Genomic DNA, 21,047 nt, shown 5'->3' with positions numbered 1-21,047 from the left:
AGCCGTGAACATCACTTCTCAGGTGATCAACGGCCTGATTTATAGCAACCACCTCCGCATGACGACGCTGCAATGATCGGGTAGGCTAAAGAATAGATTGCACCCTAGTTGAGATGCAAAGACCCCGCTGTCTACCTTTTTATCCAGTTTGGAGCCGTCAGTATATATCTACATCCTGTTGCTCAGGTCCGGCTGGTACTTCGACCAATAATTCCTATTCGGGATAACAACCTCATTCATACCGAAAAATATAGTAGGAGCGCAATAGTCCGGTTATAGTTACTCACTACATTATAAAGAGAGGACTGTAGACACAATACCAAACGTATTGAAAGAGAGAATGATCCAACACATTTTGCAGGGCAGGAGCGCTTGTCACGTTACCACTGCAGCTATAAGGAGTGATGCGGATGTAAGATCCAAAAGCAACAAGTGGCATACGTCCTAGAAAATTCTTCTGTTTACCGAGACGACGGACTTATTTTAAAATATAGCTCGGGGTTTTTGAAAGGGTTTGGTCAGATTGATTGTTAAATAAACTTCTGGTAACACTTCGGACTCATTCAGTTTAGGTGAGGTGCTCATGCCATGAGGTCCGACCAGTTCAACTTAACCTTACAGCAGTAGTTAAGAACTTCGTAGCGTTTAGTATACAACAAAAAAAAAATTTTTAAATTGTTTAATAGCGGACGCTGGTGGTGTGCTGCTGCAGCTTGCTTAGCCTAATACGCCGAAGATCCTCGGTTCGATGCCCAGGCAAAGCAACATAAAAAATTCGTAAACAAGGTTTTTTCAATTATTAGAAAACTTTGGCAAACACTCCGAGTGCATTTCGACCCAGAAAAGCTTATCAGTGAAAATTCATCTACCTTGCAAATGCCGTCCGTAGTCAGCGTAAAACATGTAGGTCCCGTCCGGCCAATTTGTAGGGAAAATCAAGAGGAGCACGACGCAAATTGGAAGAGAAGCTCGGCCTTATATCCCTTCGGAGGTTATCACGCCTTACATTTATTTATTTATTTGTACTTGTATTGGATAACGGTTGGTTGTACAGGTATAAAGGAAGTGAGATAGATATAGACTTCGATATATCAAACTCATCTGTATCGAAAAAAATTTTATTGACACATGTCCGTCCGTCCGACCGTTTGTCCCTTAACAAGATAACTTGAGTAAATATTGAGATATCGTCACCAAATTTGGTACACGAGCTTATATAGACCCAAAATAGGTCGGTATTGAAAATGATCGAAATCGGATGATAACCACGCCCACTTTTTATATATATAACATTTTGGAAAACAGAAAAACCTGATTATTTAGTAAATAATACACCCAGAATGTTGAAATTCGATGTGTGGACTGATATTGAGACTCTTGATAAACATTTTTTAAAATGGGCGTGGCACCGCTCACTTGTGATAAAATCAATTTTGCAAATATTATTAATCATAAATCAAAAATCGTTAAACCTATGTTAAGAAAAGAAGGAGGAGTGGTTTACCATAAGGAATGCTTTGGAGAAAAATTAAAGAAATCGGTTAATGACCACGCCTAAGTTTATATAAAATATTTTAAAATAAGCAATATCTTTGCAAAAGAGAGCTTTATATCAATGGTATTTCATTTCCCAAGTGAATTTATTACTATAAATAGGAAAAACTTCAAATTATAAAAAATGGGCATTGCACCGCCCCTTTAATAACTAAGCAATTTTCTATGTTTCGGGAGCCATAAATCGAATAAAAATTAGTTCAGAATAGAACCATATGTATGTATATGTATTATTGTTCAGCCTTGTAGCACTATTAAGAACACAAGACAAACAATAACAGCATTTAAAGTGTACAGCTGGGTATGTAAAGTTCGGTTTGATCCGAACTTAGATTTCCTTACCTGTTTTATTCTCTTCTCTGTTTATTTGGCTTTTGGAGAAATGCGAATATTAAGCAAGGGTTTTTTTTGACAAATCACGAATTCTAGAGCTATAAGAATGGTATTCATTTATATAACTGTAAACTTTGTATGTGCCTTACGTACGCGCCTTACATTTATTTTTATACTCAGCTGAGCAGAGCTCACCGAGTATGTTAACTTTGTTCGCATAACGGTACCCCGTAACGGCATAAACTAATCGAGATAGATATAGACTTCTATATATCAAAATGATCTGGGCGAAAAAAGAAATATATTTAGCCATGTCCGTCCGTCCGTAAACACGTTAACTTGAGTAAATTTTGAGGTATCTTGATGAAATTTGGTATGTAGGTTCCTGGGAACTCATCTCAGATTGCGTTTTTTTCTTTATTGATGGCGTATTTTAAAAATAATACAATGTTTTCTCGAAAAAAATACATTTTGTATGAGAAGATAGCTTAACATGTATGCATATTTGCTTCCTACGCTGTCAACTGCGTTAAGTACACTAGTTTACATTTAAATTATTTTAGTACATACTAACAAGTGTGTTGTGCCAGCTTAAATATACTGGCGCCGAATTATTTTAATTTTACTGTTTTTTTTTTTTTTATAAAAAACATAAAAAACATATAAGAAAAAATTACATATATTTGTATTTTACAGGCTAAAGTTATAATCTAGTAACAAGAGGCTTTTATTTAAAATGAACGAAATCGGACTGTAATCGCTAATTTTTATTTAGCACGCAAATAGTAATATGAGTAACGTTCCTGCCAAATTTCATCATGTTATCTTCAACGACTGTCAAATTACGGCTTGCAAAACTTTCAAATTACCTTCTTTCAAAAGTGGGCGGTGCCACGCCCATTGTCCAAAACTTTACTAATTTTCAATTCTACGTCATAAGTTCAACCCACCTTCCAAGTTTTATCGCTTTATCCGTCTTTGGTAATGAATTATCGCACTTTTTGAATTTTTAGAAATTTTCGATATCGAAAAAGTTGGCGTGGTTATAGTCCGATTTCGTTCATTTTAAATAGCGATCTGAGATGAGTGCCCAGGAAGTTACATACAAATACTTACATACACATAAATTTCCTTACGATACCTCAAAATTTGTTCAAGTTATCCTGTTCACGGACAGACAGATGTACGGACGGGCGGACGGACATGGCTAAATGAATTTATTTCTTCGCCCAGATCATTTTGATATATAGAAGTCTTTATCTATCTCGATTAGTTTATGCCATTACGGGGTACCGTTATGCGAACAAAATTAATATACTCTGTGAGCTGAGTATAAAAATTCATATCACTAATAACTGACTTCGCTGCAGGTTCAGTTCTATGGCCTGCCGCAGCAATTCGTTTAAAAGTTCAAATTACCACATTTGGTAATCTCTATATAGCAACTACCCTTAACAGCTCGAATTCATGTGGTATTTTAATTTGTACCTCTTGTTGTAATAGTAGCATGTTTGCCGTTGTTGTAGCATTTTGAATTATGCACTCCACTTTAGCAAATAGCGCACTTTGTAGTTTGATTTTGTATTTGGTTACGCTTTTGATTACTTTATGCCTGCTGTTCAGAGTCGCTTAAATGTGTTTAGATGCTTTCACTTTTGTATTGTAGCCAAGTGATCAGCGAATTGGGCAATTGCCAAAGCATTAACCAGAATACAATATCAAAAGGATAATGCACTTTTAATGAGTAATTTCGGCTTGAATTTGTTGCAATCAAATTTTGTTCATTCGCCATATGTAGCTTTATTTTGAACTGCTGCTTGCACAAGAGAATTTAAAGTTAGTTACTTTAAATTGGTATCTATTGATATCAAATAATTTACTGATATTTTATCGTTTGGGACGTTTCCTAAATTAAAGATTTTTTTCTGAACGTGTTCTATATTAGCTGAATAAGACGATTATGGAAAACTTTATTTTTCTACAAAATATTCTTTATTTACACACTACTATGGTAGTAGAACTTCACAATTAATACAATCGCGTACTGCGCTTACAGCGTGTTTAAATCAAAATTTATCTTAGCTTGCGCTGATATTATACTCTCAGTCAACTCGTTCGCCCTTTATATCATTTGGTCTAGACTTTTCGCTAACAGCCTTCTCGAACAGCAATTATATATTTCATATTTTTTTTCTCTTATTTACGTTTGTCTGCTAATTCTATGCGTGTATATGTGTGATAAAGAACTTCTGAACTTTTCGCGTTTGTTTACATGCACGCGTAATAAGATCTGAGCTCTTATGCTGTGTACATGTATGTGTGTCTCTTTTCTCTTTCTTTTGAACTCTTCGCATTTATTTCGGGATTATTAGATCTACTGGACATTTATCGGAAGTATTTGGACTTTTTGAGAAGAAAAACATCACTACCTCATTAGCGGTAAAAACCGACATCGACGGGTTATTCGTTTGTTATCGAATGCGACACTATCATCGAATTATCGGTTATTGGTTCTCATTGGCTTATTATCGAGGACTGTGCGATGTATTTTTGCCCTGATAAACTGTTTTTGATATTGTTGATTTCAAACCGATAGCTCTTCGGTAGCAAATTAATACTACGCCTACAAATCGATTACTCTTCAAATCAAATCCACGCAAGTTTTTATGAACAACAAACAAAACAGCCAAGGTTGGGTTAGGTTGAACCAACCGGACAAGTAAAACATCACATAGACCGAATGTGTTTATAGTGTAACCGAAATTTGTTTGACGACCGAACATATGTTAAAGAATAACATACTCCTCTTTGCAAATACTAGACGTTTTCTAGTACCTCTCTTAATTGTTGCCTCGAGATATGGCAACTCTTTCGACCCTAAGAGCTGAAGCCTTAATTTGGCGAGCGTAGGACATGAACACAGAACATATTCAACCGTTTTATCCTGCAGCTCGCGTTTTCTACATCTGTTGTTACCGACGAGGTATAACTTATAAGCATGTGACGCCAGAATTCAGTGTCCAGTTAGTATACCCATCGTGAGCCATAAGTATTCTCTCTTCAGAGACAAGGGTTTCTATGTAAGTCTTATAACGTAAGGTTTGTACACGATCTTAGAAATTTTGCAACCCCGTGCTTCTATGCACTCCTTTCCTACTTGGTGGATTAAATATGCCTCCTGTTTCCTTTTATTTCTCCCAAATGGACAAGGACATCTGCTGTCGATTCAGCGAGTCCTGCACCATAATTTGCTAACACACGATCATCACCTTTTCGTCCTTCGCTTTACGCCCAGGTGCGATCTATGGTCCGACCTGAGCGAAGTTTTTCCAATCCTCTTTTGCTTTCCAGGACAGTTCTTGATGAAGAGATGTATGAGGCTATTAATACATAAATTGACGCGAATGCAGCTTAAGCACCCTTCTTCCAGAATTTTTGGTGCTTTCTTCACAGCTGTGATTTCCGCCTGAAAGGGGTTGGGGTAATCTGGCAGCCTCTACGATCTTCTTATTTCAGTATCGAAACAGTAAACAGCCGACGCGATCCCGTCCATAAATTTAGAACCATGGCTATACGCGTGTATAGTATGTTCTGCCATTTCGATACCCTGACTCCAACACTCCTTCTCAACTGTGGCCCCAGATTCCTTTCTAAGCTCAAGCACGGGACCCTATACTGATATAGCCATACGTCCTGCTTTCAAGCATATACTCAAGCTGTACCAAGGCCTTAAGCCCTGTTGCAGTTGCTGACACTAATTCTTCAGCCATTAAGTCTGTAGGTGGGATGTGTATGATGGCGTGTAGTGCTGCTGGTGGGGTAGTTTTTAGACCTCACGTTATACTTGTCATTGATACCCTGTATACCCCTTCAAGGTTTTTGGTATACCTATTTTTTGTGTGGCTGTCCACCAAACAAGAATCCCGTAGTAAAGTATGGTTTTCACAATTACCATAAGTACGAAATGAGAGAGTTTAAGTGATAGGCCCCACGTGCATTCTAGCAACCTCTTGCATGCATACAGTGTCGCGGAGACTTTCTCGCTCCCTCTTCCATATGGAGTTTCCTAGACAACTTTCTATCTGGTATAACTCCTATATATTTTGTGTTTAATTTTTCTTGTAGGATTACCCTTCCGAGCTTGGGCTTAGTCTGAATAGAGGCTCTAGTCTAAATAGAAGTCTAGTCAAATTTATAAACCAATATTTTTTTATGTTGTGGGGTAGTTTGATTTTAACCGTTTGTAAACTTGATTTCGTTTTCTTAACATACCTTGAAATTTGTTGTTGTAAAATACATCCCCGGCTCAAAATCTGAGACAGTAGATCAAATATTTATTCGGCGCTGTAAATATAAAAAAGAACAAAGCATTGTAATGGGTAATAACATTTTTTTGAAATATAATAATAAATATATAAATTAATTAGTTCCAAAACACTGAGTTGGGCTTAAAGGAGATGAAAATGTCGAGGTTTTCGCACAAATTTGCTTTCAAACATCCGAATTTTGTAACACTTTTCAATATTCTTTTATGTTATTTAGATAGACAGTGATTCCTTCAATAGGTCATGCTGGTGCCGATATATTTGGGTTATCTTCAGAATTTTATATTTAATTTCATTACCAACTAAAAAGTTTCCCTTAACAATGCGTAGTTTGAGTTGATTATATGACAATGATATAACACCATCATTTCCTCCTTGTTGTTGTTGTTATTTTATCCATGAGGAACTGGGGTCGCCAGAACCCCGTTTGCTAAAGAAACAGGACTCGGTACGGGTATGTGAGCTTGACAATGGGATTGGAGGAGCTATAAATTGCGCTGGCAACCGCTTGAATCCTTTTGGAATTTTAGTCGCCTTTTACATCTGGGGCATCACTACTTCCTTCAGCGTAATAAGCGTGCGCTTAACTTGGCTGATTTTGGAGGTCGTGCAAAATATCATGCCATAAATGCTCTGTTTTGCGATAACTAACCCCAGATGAGGAAAACGAAGAAACATCAAGTCTTCTTCCACTTGTATCTCTCATATAAGTGCAGGTCCCACTAAAGGGTAAGTGGATGGATGTAAATATGCATGAACCAAGACATAACGTGACCCAACTAGCAAATCCTTTGGACCTTTACTTGTTGTATTATGCTCATATCGCATACTTTAGAGTAGCACTTCAACGTAACACTTGCTCGCTAGAGTAGTACTGCCTTCTAAGCAGATAAGTTTGGACTTGTACAACAGCGACTTAGTTGAATTTGTTTTTAGTTAAAATTTTTCAAAAAGCTTACCGGTTCAAAAAGCCCTAGTTTTTAAAAAAGCTATCAAAGTTCTCACAACTTTTACCAGTTCTAACATAGCTATTAGTTCTAAAAAGAAAAAGTTATCAAAAACTTTACCACTTTCAAATAAGTAACCGGATTGCTTAAATCGGCGTTTTCAATCAAGTTACCAGTTCTAAAAAATTCAACGCTATAGAAAAATTTACAAGTTCTAAAACACTTTACGAAGTTATAAAACAGTTCCCTCTTCTCTAGTTTTTATGAAACTTACCAGCTCTCAAATAGCTACCAGTTCTAAAAAATCTAAGGTCTCCAAAAACTTTCCAGTTCTAAAATAGGTGCTTCGTCTTAAAAGTCTGCAGTCAAAAACAAGTTTCCAGTTCTAATAATATAATTTAATATAATAGTTATTAGTTCTAAAAAGTCGAAGTTTTTAAAATCGACGTTTTCTAAAAAATTAACAGTTCTCAGATGTTTCACAGTTTAAATAAAGCTTCTAGTTCTAAAACAGTTATTAGTTCTATACAGTCAAATTTCGAAAAAAAAAATGTGTAAACTGTTACATACATATGTATATCAAACAATTTACAAGTCCTAATAGTCCAAGGTCTTAAAAATTTCACCGGTCATAAAATAGATATTTATAACTTCTAAAAAGTCGTACTTTTCTAAAAGTTTACCAGTTCCAAAAAACTAGCTACCTCCATAAAACTGAAGTTTCTAGAAACTTAACTGTTCTAAAAAAGTAGCTAATTCCAAAATTTCCAAGTTTTCAAAAACTTTTGCAGTTCTACAATTGCTACCACTTCTAGAATGCCCAAGGTTTCAAAAAATGCACATGTCCTAAAATAATTACTAATTATAAAAAGTAGTTATTTTTAAATCACTTCTAAAGGGTTAACTGTCGACATTACGACGGCGTGCCTACATCGCTTTAGATGTGTGAACAGCTCGAGGTTCTAAACCACTTCGTAACACTTTGCCATAAAATTTGATTTTTATAACAAATTATTATTTTGCTAAAAAATCCTGTTTGTTTTAAATAATTAAAAATTAATAAAACTTCTCCGCCTGCGAGAAAATTTTAACATATATCATTCAATCCTACAATCCTTTAAAAAATGTTTGGTTAAAAAAAGTCATTATTTTGCATTAGGTCAAAAGTTATACATGTTTTTGTGACCGCGCTCCTACCTACAGCGCTAGATGAGCATGTTTTAATGCTCGCGCACTGAATCATCTGGTGACCGACAGCCAATTCACGGTGGACTTCAGTCTTTCGCACAATACACTTGATAGCACCATAAATGCGATATTAATAAGGCTGATAGTCGCCGCAGTTTACAGGATCCCCACTTAGATTCCAATCGTCGGGCATGCACTCGTGCGAACATATTTTGCAAAGAAGCTGATGCATACACCTTGCGAACTTCTCGCCGCCGTATTTGAATAGCTCCGTAGACCACTCATCAGTGCCTGCAGTTGTGTTGGTTTTTAATCAGATTATTGCTATTCCGACTTTGTCATAATCGGGTGGGAGACATGAATTCAATGATCATCGATTGCGGGATCAGGTTCGGCATTCTGTGCGGTACATTTATGTCTCCATTTAGGAGAACAGAGGACAGTTCCTTCCCTAATCTAAATACTCTCTAGATAACGGTTAAAAGGTCGCCGGCTTGCAGTCTTTCGACATCTAGCTTTCCTAGTATTATTTTTAATTGGTTTTAGCAACGCAGAGGTGGGCGCGTATTTTTGATGCGACGAGATAATTGTCCGCGTCCATGTAAGGTTCTCAGGTCGTGCGCACATCTAAAACACTGTAGGCGTGATGTCCGTCTATCACAACGTGGTCGATCTGATTGTGTGTATTTCGATCAGGGTAGAGCCTGGTAGCTCGATTTTTTTTTTTTTTTGATCACCCTGGCGTTGAAGACGACAAGCATGCCTTTTATATCGTGGAAGAGCCAGCACTCGTATGTGGATTCTATGTCTTCACAGAAAGCATCCTACAACTCCTCGTCTTTTTATCTGTCGGTGCATAGAAGCAGATTAATTGTATGTTTAAAAATTGCGCTTTTATTCGAATAGTACCGAGACGTTCATCCGCAGGCATGTCTCTTTCCCACTATGAATCCCACGCCGAAACTCCGCCTATTTGCATGGGTCTTCCAGTAAATGTTACATTGGTTTACAGCTTTCTTGCCATTACTTACCCATCGCATTTCTTGGTAGGCGGTGATGTTGGATTTTGCTTTGATGAGGACATCAATCAGCCGGGCATCTGCACCAATCCCGTTAAGCGGAGGGGCATTCCAGGTGCAACCACACTAATAAATATTTTGCGGGGTAAAATATGAACTACTCAAATACTACCTTGTCACTAAAATTGATTCTCAAATATCTCGCAATAAGTTGATAAGCCTTTTTACACTTATGCAAATTTGTATCAGAAAATCAAACAACAACAATCGATATTGCTCGTTTTTTTTTTGCTCATTTTCGCATTTTCTTTTCTTTACCTTTTAGTTCACCTTTCATGGTATTTTAATAATTTTAAAATCCACACACAAGGCTTTAAAGGATTTTAGGCGATTGACTTGATTTGGCTTTGACATTGACGTCGATTTTGGGTTTAACAAATGAACGTGCTGGCATGCGAATGTCAGCAAGGCGATAGCGAAGAAAATTTTGTATGCCAAATGCTTATATGTGCTAGTATTCTTAAAAGGGGCGTAAGTATTTATGCGATTTTTTTTTGCGGCGAGCTACGTGTTTATGCTTTGCATGCTTTTGATTTCGTCTGTTCTAAAAGGATAAACAAAGCTTTTGCCGTTTGAAGCAGAATTGAAAAAGAAGAGTACAAAAAAAAAAAAAACCTTCAAAGGCATGTTACTGTTGAAGTTAAGGACATAAATGTTTTTTATGAGTTGTAAATTTGAATTTTATTGGTGTCATTGAATTAAAGATGACGAGCCTCTGACACATGTGCATATATAAATTTTCACACTAATAAAAATTCTCGAACACCTTAAGACTGGAAACAGCAACAAGTTGTATTTGTGAATATTATCCATTTAGTTGAATTAAAAATTAGGCGAATCAGAAATCGGCGATGTTCTATAGCGAAAGATATGATAACTAACCCTGTTACACCTATAGAGGTACTCAGGTCTGGCTAATTGATATCCACTGATAGCATCACCGGCAAAAGCAGGCAGTGGACCTGTCAGAAGCTTTTGATATAGTCAATCACGGCATCTTTTACCCCTTACCCTCTGTGTCTGCAAAATTATGTGAATGGTCGGCAAGCGTTGCTTGAATTTAGAAACTAAACCTCAAAGCCTAGGAGAATTATACAGCGTGTTGTCCTATCACCGCTTCTGATTAATTACTACATATAAAAGCTCCCTTCCTCAACAGAAGAAGTAGATTCCTATGCCGACGACTGCACGGTAATGGCAACGAAACCAGGCCCTTCAATAAATGAACCAGTTACTAGAATAAACAGCTCTCTCCGCATTCTTCTTTGTTTCTTCACCTCGCCCAAACAGGCATTATCACCGTCCAAATCTACGGCTCCTCTGTTTACGATGTGGAAGGAGCAGATAACGCAAATGCTGAACTTTGACGTCGATGGTTTTGCGCTTCCAACTGTCAGTCTCACAAAGATCTTGGGGGTAACGTTCGATAATAATCTCACCTACAATACGCATGCCACCGAAGTTGTATTTAAAGTGCAAAGCCGTAACAAAATCCTCAGGTCAATTGCTTGCAGCACTAGGGGGAAAAGATAAAGAAACGTTACACGAACAAAGCAATTGGCCGGCCAATTATGTACTACGCGTCACCAGTACGGTCGCCTGGTCTTAAAATACATACTTGAACAGCTGCAGGCCTGTCAAAATGCTGCACTCAGAAGTGCCACAAGATGTCTCTTTATGACTTCTCAACCTTATCTACATAGTGAGGCTAAAGAGCTCAACATTAAAGAGCATAACGAAATGCTAAACAGACAGTTTTTGCTTTGTTGTCTCAAACCGGGACACGCTAGCAAACAACTACTTGATCTAACCCCTCCGCCAAGAGGATTAAGAGAACATTTTCATAAGCACTATGAAGCGATACGGCACCTGCCAAGATAGACGTTTGATCCAGACGAGCATAAAGAAAAATCGATAAACGTCTTTGCAAGGACGCTCCCGGTGAACCCCAGAGATACACGAGTTACCCTGGCCCAACTTCGTTCTGGATACTGTAACACCTTAAAATCTTACTTGTACAGAATTAACCCCAACATTAAACCATTTCCCCACATGACAACAACCATATTTTCAATTATAATATGGAACCTACGCCTCAAACTCCAACTTCCCTATGGTTCACCCCTATTGAAACTGTTCGTTTACTTGGACTTCCGTTGGAGGATTTTGATGACAATTTGTGAGTGGTCGCAACTATTGGATGAGGCGAAGCACTGCTACATCTACAACAACAACCGCCAGTATATGCTTACAATAGAAACTTTTAACGAAAAGAAATTCTTTGGTCAACCGAGCATAGATTGGGTATTGCGTTAAGTGCCGATGTAGGTGTTTACGAAGCGCTCGTCTTCATTTACCGTGATAGAAGTTTCTGCTGCTGACTATGGAGGTTGGCACTCCTTTTACAATGGAAATCACTAGCAGCGAATCAGATTTCTGCGCAACTGTGACATCCAGAAACTAAATGTCCTTTAGAAACAGCCCTTTGGAAAACATGAGTGAAGAATCTGACGAAACTCTACGAACGAAATCTTTGAAAAGATTGATTGATCTATGGGTTTCGAAATATGAGACCGTCAACGATTTTTATGAATTATTTCCGTTGGTTTACGAAACTCTAAATGAAATGACAATCTCGGAAAAAGACGCAAGATTTTGAACTTTTAATATATTTACATATTATCAATGTTAATATTGCAACTTTCGTTGCCCTGCGTCGTTGCCTGAAGTTCAAAGTACAAACGATAATTTCCGTGTAGCAGTGTTCAATCCTTTCCTAGATTCGTACATCATGGACCTTGGAGAAAGATTCACTTAGAAATATACTAGAAGGATTTTCGGCTCCTTTTAAGCATGTTTTGAATGAAATTGAAAAAGTTGCTGATAAATTCATCAATACAGTGGAGTTTTATCAGGAATTTCTCGCTGCGGGGTTACCTGCTGTTTTTGCCGGATTAGAAGTGGGGAACATATATTTCCTTCGTAGAGGCGATATCAAACCTGGAAAACATTTGGATGCTCGGTCATTGTCCCGAAGAAAATTTTCCGAATACCAAAGTAATGCTGAGGATATTAGCTACTTTAGCAGTATCGAAATCAACCAGGGTTCGCACTTTCCCACGTTTGAAACGGATAAAGACGATTCTGACAAACACGACAAAAGAAGTAAGTTGCTTTAAGATCTATGCATTTTGTTCTAAAATTTTTTGCCTCATTTTTATACTCAGTTGAGCATAGCTCACAGATTATATTAACTTTGATTGGATAACGGTTGGTTATGCAGTTATAAAGGAATCGAGATAGATATAGACTTCCATATATCAAAATCATCAGTATCGAAAAAAATTTGATTGAGTTATGTCCGTCCATCCGTCCGCCCTTTAACACGATAACTTGAGTAAGTTTCGAGGTATCTTGATGAAATTTGGTACGCAGGTTCCTGGGCACTCATCTCAGATCGCGATTTAAAATCAATGATATCGGACTATAACCACGCCCAATTTTTCGATATCGAAAATTTCGAAAAACCGAAAAGTGCGATAATTCATTACCAAAGACGGATAAAGCGATGAAACTTGGTAGGTGAGTTAAACTTATAACGCAGAATAAAAAATGAGTAAAATTTTGGACAATGGACGTGGCAACGCCCACTTTTAAAAGAACGTAATTTAAAAGTTTTGCAAGCTGTAATTTGGCAGTCGTTGAAGATATCATGATGAAATTTGGCAGGAGCGTTACTCCTATTACTATATGTATGCTTAATAAAAATTTGAAAATCGGAGAACAACCAAGCCCACTTAAAAAAATTGTTTAAGTCAAATTTTAACAAAAAATTAAATTTCTTAACAGTATATAAGTAAATTATGTCAACATTCAACTCCAGTAATGATATGGTGCAACAAAATAGAAAAATAAAAGAAAATTTCAAAATGGGCGTGGCTCCGCCCTTTTTCATTTAATTTGTATAGGATGCTTTTAATGCCATAAGTCGAAAAAAAATTTACCAATCCTTGTGAAATTTCGTAGGGGCTTAGATCCTAGGACGATAACTGTTTTCTGTGAAAAAGGGCGAAATCGGTTGAAGTCACGCCCAGTTTTTATACACAGTCGACCGTCTGTCCTTCCGCTCGGCCGTTAACACGTTAACTCGAGCAAAAATCGTTATATCTTTACTAAACTCAGTTCACGTACTTATCTGAACTCACTTTATCTTGGTATAAAAAATGGCCGAAACCCGACTATGACCACGTCCACTATTTCGATATCGAAAATTACGAAAAATTAAAAAAATTCCATGATTCTATACCAAATACGAACAAGTAAGGAAGGTTAAGTTCGGGTGTAACCGAACATTACATACTCAGTTGAGAGCTATGGTGACAACATAAGGGAAAATAACCATGTAGGAAAATGAACCGAGGGAAACCCTGGAATGTGTTTGTATGACATGCGTATCAAATGAAAGGCATTAAAGAGTATTTTATGAGGGAGTGGACCATAGTTCTATAGGTGGACGCCATTTAGGGATATAGCCATAAAGGTGGATCAGGGTTGACTCTAGAATGCGTTTGTACGATATGGGTATCAAATGGAAGGTGTTAATGAGTATTTTTAAAAGGGAGTGGGCCTTAGTTCTATAGGTGGACGCCGCTTCGAAATATCGCCATAAAGGTGGACCAGGGGTGACTTTAGAATATGTTTGTACGATATTGGTATCAAATTAAAGGTGTTAATGGGTATTTTAAAAGGGAGTGGGCCTTAGTTCCATAGGTGGACGCCGTTTCGAAATATCGCCATAAAGGTGGACCAGGGGTGACTTTAGAATATGTTTGTACGATATTGGTATCAAATGAAAGGTGTTAATGAGTATTTTAAAAGGGAGTAGGCCTTAGTTCTATGGGTGGACGCCTTTTCGAGATATCGCCATAAAGGTGGACCAGGGGTGACTCTAGAAATTGTTTGTACGATATGGATATCAAATGAAAGGTGTTAATGAGTATTTTAAAAGGGAGTGGGTCTTAGTTCTATAGGTGGACGCCTTTTCGAGGTATCGCAATAAAGGTGGACCAGGGGTGACTCTAGACTTTGTTAGTACGATATGGGTATCAAATGGAAGGTGTTAATGAGTATTTTTAAAAGGGAGTGGGCCTTAGTTCTATAGGTGGACGCCTTTTCGAGGTATCGCAATAAAGGTGGACCAGGGGTGACTCTAGACTTTGTTAGTACGATATGGGTATCAAATGGAAGGTATTAATGAGGGTTTTAAAAGGGAGTGGTGGTTGTTGTATAGGTGGTCGCCTTTTCGAGATATCGCCATAAAGGTGGACCACGGGTGACTCTATAATTTGTTTGTACAATATGGGTATCAAAAGAAAGGTGTTAATAAGTATTTTAAAAGGAAGTAATCCTTAGTTCCCTAGGTGGACCCCGTTTCGAGGTATCGTCATAAAGGTGGGCCAGGGGTGACTCTAGAATTCGTTTGTGCAATATGGGTATCAAACGAAAGGAGTTAATGAGTATTTTAAAAGGGAGTGGGCCTTAATTCTATAGGTGGACGCCTTTTCGAGGTATCGCAATAAAGGTGGACCAAGGGTGACTCTAGACTTTGTTAGTACGATATGGGTATCAAATGGAAGGTGTTAATGAGTATTTTTAAAAGGGAGTGGGCCTTAGTTCTATAGGTGGACGCCTTTTCGAGGTATCGCAATAAAGGTGGACCAGGGGTGACTCTAGACTTTGTTAGTACGATATGGGTATCAAATGGAAGGTATTAATGAGGGTTTTAAAAGGGAGTGGTGGTTGTTGTATAGGTGGTCGCCTTTTCGAGATATCGCCATAAAGGTGGACCACGGGTGACTCTATAATTTGTTTGTACAATATGGGTATCAAAAGAAAGGTGTTAATAAGTATTTTAAAAGGAAGTAATCCTTAGTTCCCTAGGTGGACCCCGTTTCGAGGTATCGTCATAAAGGTGGGCCAGGGGTGACTCTAGAATTCGTTTGTGCAATATGGGTATCAAACGAAAGGAGTTAATGAGTATTTTAAAAGGGAGTGGGCCTTAATTCTATAGGTGGACGCCTTTTCGAGGTATCGCAATAAAGGTGGACCAGGGGTGACTCTAGACTTTGTTAGTACGATATGGGTATCAAATGGAAGGTGTTAATGAGTATTTTTAAAAGGGAGTGGGCCTTAGTTCTATAGGTGGACGCCGCTTCGAAATATCGCCATAAAGGTGGACCAGGGGTGACTTTAGAATATGTTTGTACGATATTGGTATCAAATTAAAGGTGTTAATGGGTATTTTAAAAGGGAGTGGGCCTTAGTTCCATAGGTGGACGCCGTTTCGAAATATCGCCATAAAGGTGGACCAGGGGTGACTTTAGAATATGTTTGTACGATATTGGTATCAAATGAAAGGTGTTAATGAGTATTTTAAAAGGGAGTAGGCCTTAGTTCTATGGGTGGACGCCTTTTCGAGATATCGCCATAAAGGTGGACCAGGGGTGACTCTAGAAATTGTTTGTACGATATGGATATCAAATGAAAGGTGTTAATGAGTATTTTAAAAGGGAGTGGGTCTTAGTTCTATAGGTGGACGCCTTTTCGAGGTATCGCAATAAAGGTGGACCAGGGGTGACTCTAGACTTTGTTAGTACGATATGGGTATCAAATGGAAGGTGTTAATGAGTATTTTTAAAAGGGAGTGGGCCTTAGTTCTATAGGTGGACGCCGTTTCGAAATATCGCCATAAAGGTGGGCCAGGGGTGACTCTAGAATTCCTTTGTGCAATATGGGTATCAAACGAAAGGAGTTAATGAGTATTTTAAAAGGGAGTGGGCCTTAGTTCTATAGGTGGACGCATTTTCGAGGTATCGCAATAAAGGTGGACCAGGGGTGACTCTAGAATTCCTTTGTGCAATATGGGTATCAAACGAAAGGAGTTTATGAGTACTTTAAAAGGGATTGGGCCTTAGTTCTATAGGTGGACGCCTTTTCGAGGTATCGCCATAAAGGCGGACCAGGGGTGACTCTAGAATGGTTTTGTACGATATGGGTATCAAATTAAAGGTATTAATGAGATTTTTAAAAGGGAGTGGTTGTAGTTGTATATGTGAAGGCGTTTTCCAGATAACGACCAAAATGTGGACCAGGGTGACCCAGAACATCAACTGTTGGATACGGCTAAGTTATTTATATATGTAATACCTGCCAAGATTTTAAGGGTTTTTTATTTCGCCCTGCAGAACTTTTTCATTTTCTTCTACTTAATATGGTAGGTGGTGTCACAACCATTTTATAAAGTTTTTTCTAAAGTTATATTTCGCTTCAATAAAACAATCCAATTACCTTACCATGTTTCATCCCTTTTTTCGTATTTGGTATAGAATTATGGCATTTTTTTCATTTTTCGTAATTTTCGATATCGAAAAAGTGGGCGTGGTCATAGTCGGATTTCGTTCTTTTTTTGTACCAAGATAAAGTGAGTTCAAGTAAGCACGTGAACTAAGTTCATTAAAGATATGTCGATATTTGCTCAAGTTATCGTGTTGACGGCCATGCGGAAGTACAGACGGACGACTGTGTATAAAAACTGGGCGTGGCATCAACCGATTTCGCCCAGAAAAGAGCTAACGTCATAAAATCTATGCCCCTACCAAATTTCAAAAGGATTGGTTGATTTTTGTTCGACTTATGGCGTTAAAAATATCCTAGACAAATTAAATAAAAAGGGCGGAGCCACGCCCATTTTGAAATTTTCTTTTATTTTTGTATTTTGTTGCACTATATCATTACTGAAGTTGAATGTTGACATAATTTACTTATATACTGTAAAGATATTAAATTTTTTGTTAAAATTTCACTTTAAAAAAATTTTTTTTTTAAAAGTGGGTGTGGTCCTTCTCCGATTTTGCTAATTTTTACTAAGCGTACATATGGTAATGGGGTAACGTTCCTGCCAAATTTCATCATGATATCTTCAACGACTGCCAAATTAGAGCTTGCAAAATTTTAAATTACCTTCTTTTGAAAGTGGGCGGTGCCACGCCCATTGTCCAAAATTTTACTAATTTTCTATTCTACGTCATAAGTTCAACTCATCTACCTAGTTTCATCGCTTTATCTCTCTTTTGTAATAAATTATCGCAATTTTTCGGTTTTTCGAAATTTTCGATATAGAAAAAGTGGGCGTGGTTATAGTCCGATATCGTTCATTTTAAATAGCGATCTGAGATGAGTGCTCAGGAATCAACATACCAAATTTCATCAAGATACCTCAAAATTTACTCAAGTTATCGTGTTAAGGGACGGACGGACGGACGGACAGACATGGCTGAATCAAATTTTTTTCGATCCTGATTATTTTGATATATGGAAGTCTATATCTATCTCGATTCCTTTATATATGTACAACCAACCGTTATCCAATCAAACTTAATATACTCTGTGAGCTCTGCTCAACTGAGTTTAAAAAAGGGATGAAACATGGTAATTGGATTGGTTTATTGACGCAAAATATAACTTTAGAAAAAAACTTTTTAAAATGGGTGTGACGCCTCTCATATTAAGCAGAAGAAAATGAAAAAGTTCTGCAGATCGAAATCAAAAGCCCTTGGAATTTTGGCAGGAATACTGTTCGTGGTATTGCATATATAAATAAACTAGTGGTACCCGACAAGTGATGTTCTGGGTCACCCTGGTCCACATTTTGGTCGATATCTCGAAACCACCACTCCCTTTAAAACCCTCATTAGTATCTTTAATTTGATACCCATATCGTACAAACACATTATAGAGTCACCCCTGGTCCACCTTTATGGCTATATTTCGAAAAGACGTCCACCTATAGAACTAAGCCCACGCCCTTTTAAAATACTCATTAACATCTTTCATTTGATACCAGTATCGTACAAACGCATTCTAGATTCGGTCCTTGTCTACGGTTATGGCGATATCCCTAAATGGCGTCCACCTATAGAACTATGGCCCACTCCCTCTTAAAATACTCTTTAATACCATCCATTTGATACACATACCAGGGTTAACCCTAGTTTCATTTTCCTACATGGTGAGTTTCCCTTATTTTGTCTCCATGGCTCTCAGTTGAGTATGTTATGTTCGGTTACACCCGAACTTAGCCTTCCTTACATGTTTTATTGTAGAACCGCCTGACTAGACTGCTCTGACTATTCATCATGACATTGCAATCACAGCTGATGAAGTCATACATAGATAATTTATATAAAAAATCGCGAAAACTTGACTTCTTTCTTTAATTATTGAAAGACTTTTTCTCATATTGAGGGCACCCAATTAAAAATGTATCCCTATTTTTGTTTGTCTGTATACAATATGATTCTCATGTTTATAAAAAAGAATCAATGAAAGTAACTTAAAAAAAAAAATTGTCAAATTAAATCCCATAAATTCGTTCATTCAACCCTCATTGTCAATAAATTTAAAAAAGAATTAAAATTGAATCAAAATCATATGAGATTTATGTCTGGTTGAGTTTCTTCGATATGAGATCTTGTACAAACCCCAAAGCTATGCAATTAATTACAAGCTTTAACTGATACACACACGCCCTCATCCGACCAGTTTTAAGGTTGAAAAATTTTGAAGAACCCAAAATTGAATTAACTGACCACAAGTGTTTTTCTTTACAATTGAATACTGAATAACTTGCTGCCTTTTAAGAAATATGCATACTTGCTCATACCCAGATACACTTTACATACCACGAAAGCTTTTTTCTAATGCTCTTTATAAAGAATGTTATTTATGGCATTTCATGAAATTCCTTACACAAAGTGGTCTAAGGCATTGTATAATCACGCATCACATGCCTCACATATTGTCCTTGTTTGAATTCCAACACTTCAACACTAACACATATACATAAGTAAGTGATTTAACTACAAAAGAACTTATACCTTCAACATCTTCATAAAGACAACAGCTGCTCAATTTCATAAGTATCAAAGAAATATATACAGCAGCAGAAATTGCAGTCAGAATTTCTACTATAAAATTTCGTCGATTAAATTTTTTTTTCGGTAATTTAGGAAAATTTTTTTTCTCCCCTGCTCACCTGCTTTACACAGCTCAATAGAGGTCTTCTTTTTCCTCTGCTTCCAAACTCCGGTGTCGACTGAAATACTTTCTTGGCTGGAGCGTCTTCGCTCATATACATAAAATGACCTAGCCTTCGAAAGCGTAGGGTATTTATGCACTGCACTATTGTCATATCTGCCTAAGCCTCATACAGTTCAACATTATACCTCCTGCGTACTCATATTCGATATCACGAACAGGACCATGAATCTTCCGGAGAACTTTTAACTCGAGCACTACTAGAGCCCTCACATCTTCTCTCGACACCGTTCATTATTCCGAGCTGTGCATCAGAGAAGCTTAGATGAGCGATTTATAGAGCGTGTTTTTTGTTCGTTGAGAGAGGGCTTTAATTTTCAACTGCCTACTCAGTCCAAAGTAGCACTTGCTTGCAAGAGTTATCTTCCATTTCATTACTGAGATCAAGTAATATCAATATTGTTACGAATTTTAGGAAATTCTGTTATTGGTCGAATCGCTGAACTTTCGAATAAATTACTCAAATATTCAGAATAGCAAAATGTTCTTTATTTGCAACACTGCTATGGTGGTAAAATTTCACAATTAAATAACTCGCGCACTTCACTAATAGCGTATTAAAATGAAAACTAATGCTTATCCCTTTATTTACTAGCGGCGAAATGATGCATAGGAATTGCTAATAATCGCCACAATATCATCAGCATACGCCATTAATTGTAGGCTCTTATAAAAGATTGTACTATCAGGTTTAGTTCTGCTGCTAGATTTAAGTTAAAGAAATAGCTCGAAACAGAGTCGCGTTATCTGAAGCCTCAATTGGTTTCGAATGGGTCGGAGCGGTCGACGAAAAGGTAGAAGGCGGCCATTAGCTTATCGTGAGTCTTCTGCGGGATTTGGCATAACGCGAAGATCTGGCCGATTGTATATTTATTAAATCTGAAGCCGCACTGATAGGGTCCAATAAGTTCGTTGACTATGTGCTTAAGTCTTTCGCATAGTACGCTCGATAGTATCTTGTACGCGTTTTTAAGCAGGCTGATTCTTGCTTGTGGATTGGGCAGAGTATACTTAAGTTCCGATTTGGAGGCAAAAAAAAAAAAAAAACAAATTTTAAATCTCGAGTTAAACAATTTTCTCAAACCATTTAATTTTGTTTTATGACCTTTTTGAGATTGTTTGGCGTAGTTTCAGTAACAAAATTCAAAAAAGTTTTATTTAAAATCGATTGCTTAGTCGAAATATAACCCTATCTTGGATGCCGTTTCAAAAACGATCTGACCCAGAAAACGTTTGAACATTGCCCTATTTCAGAATTTGATGCAAAAAAGCCCCATCTCAAAATTCGGTTGAAGAACGCCTTATTTCAGAACTTGTTTCAAGATTGCCCGAGCTAATTTCAAAATGTATTGAAATTGAGCTCTAATGTGGCATTTTTGAATCAAATTTTGAGATAAGTCGTTTATGAAACAAATTGTCAAAATAAGCGTTAATAAAAAGTTTTCTGAGATAGCACATTTTAAAAA

General features: G+C 37.3%; 1 protein-coding gene across 5 annotated transcripts in view; it reads right to left on the bottom strand.

The window, feature by feature from the left end:
• LOC137243701 (D(2)-like dopamine receptor) overlaps nt 1-21,047 on the bottom strand; it is a 566,273-nt gene that overhangs the window by 236,856 nt on the left and 308,370 nt on the right. For 3 of the 5 annotated variants that reach the window (XM_067771671.1, XM_067771670.1, XM_067771672.1), the window contains one exon: nt 6,160-6,231. The exons of 1 other annotated variant lie outside the window; for it this stretch is intronic. In XM_067771671.1, the coding sequence (XP_067627772.1) occupies nt 6,160-6,186 (27 nt within the window). In that variant the 5' untranslated portion in view covers nt 6,187-6,231. Of the gene's footprint in view, nt 1-6,159; nt 6,233-21,047 lie in introns of those variants that run through there. One more of the 5 variants, XM_067771675.1, reaches the window with a different exon arrangement.

The sequence above is a fragment of the Eurosta solidaginis genome, chromosome 3 (assembly GCF_040869045.1).
Source record: "Eurosta solidaginis isolate ZX-2024a chromosome 3, ASM4086904v1, whole genome shotgun sequence".
NCBI lineage: Eukaryota > Metazoa > Arthropoda > Insecta > Diptera > Tephritidae > Eurosta > Eurosta solidaginis.
The sequence above is the reverse complement of the archived record's forward strand: the minus strand, read 5'-3'. Positions and strand labels throughout refer to the sequence as shown.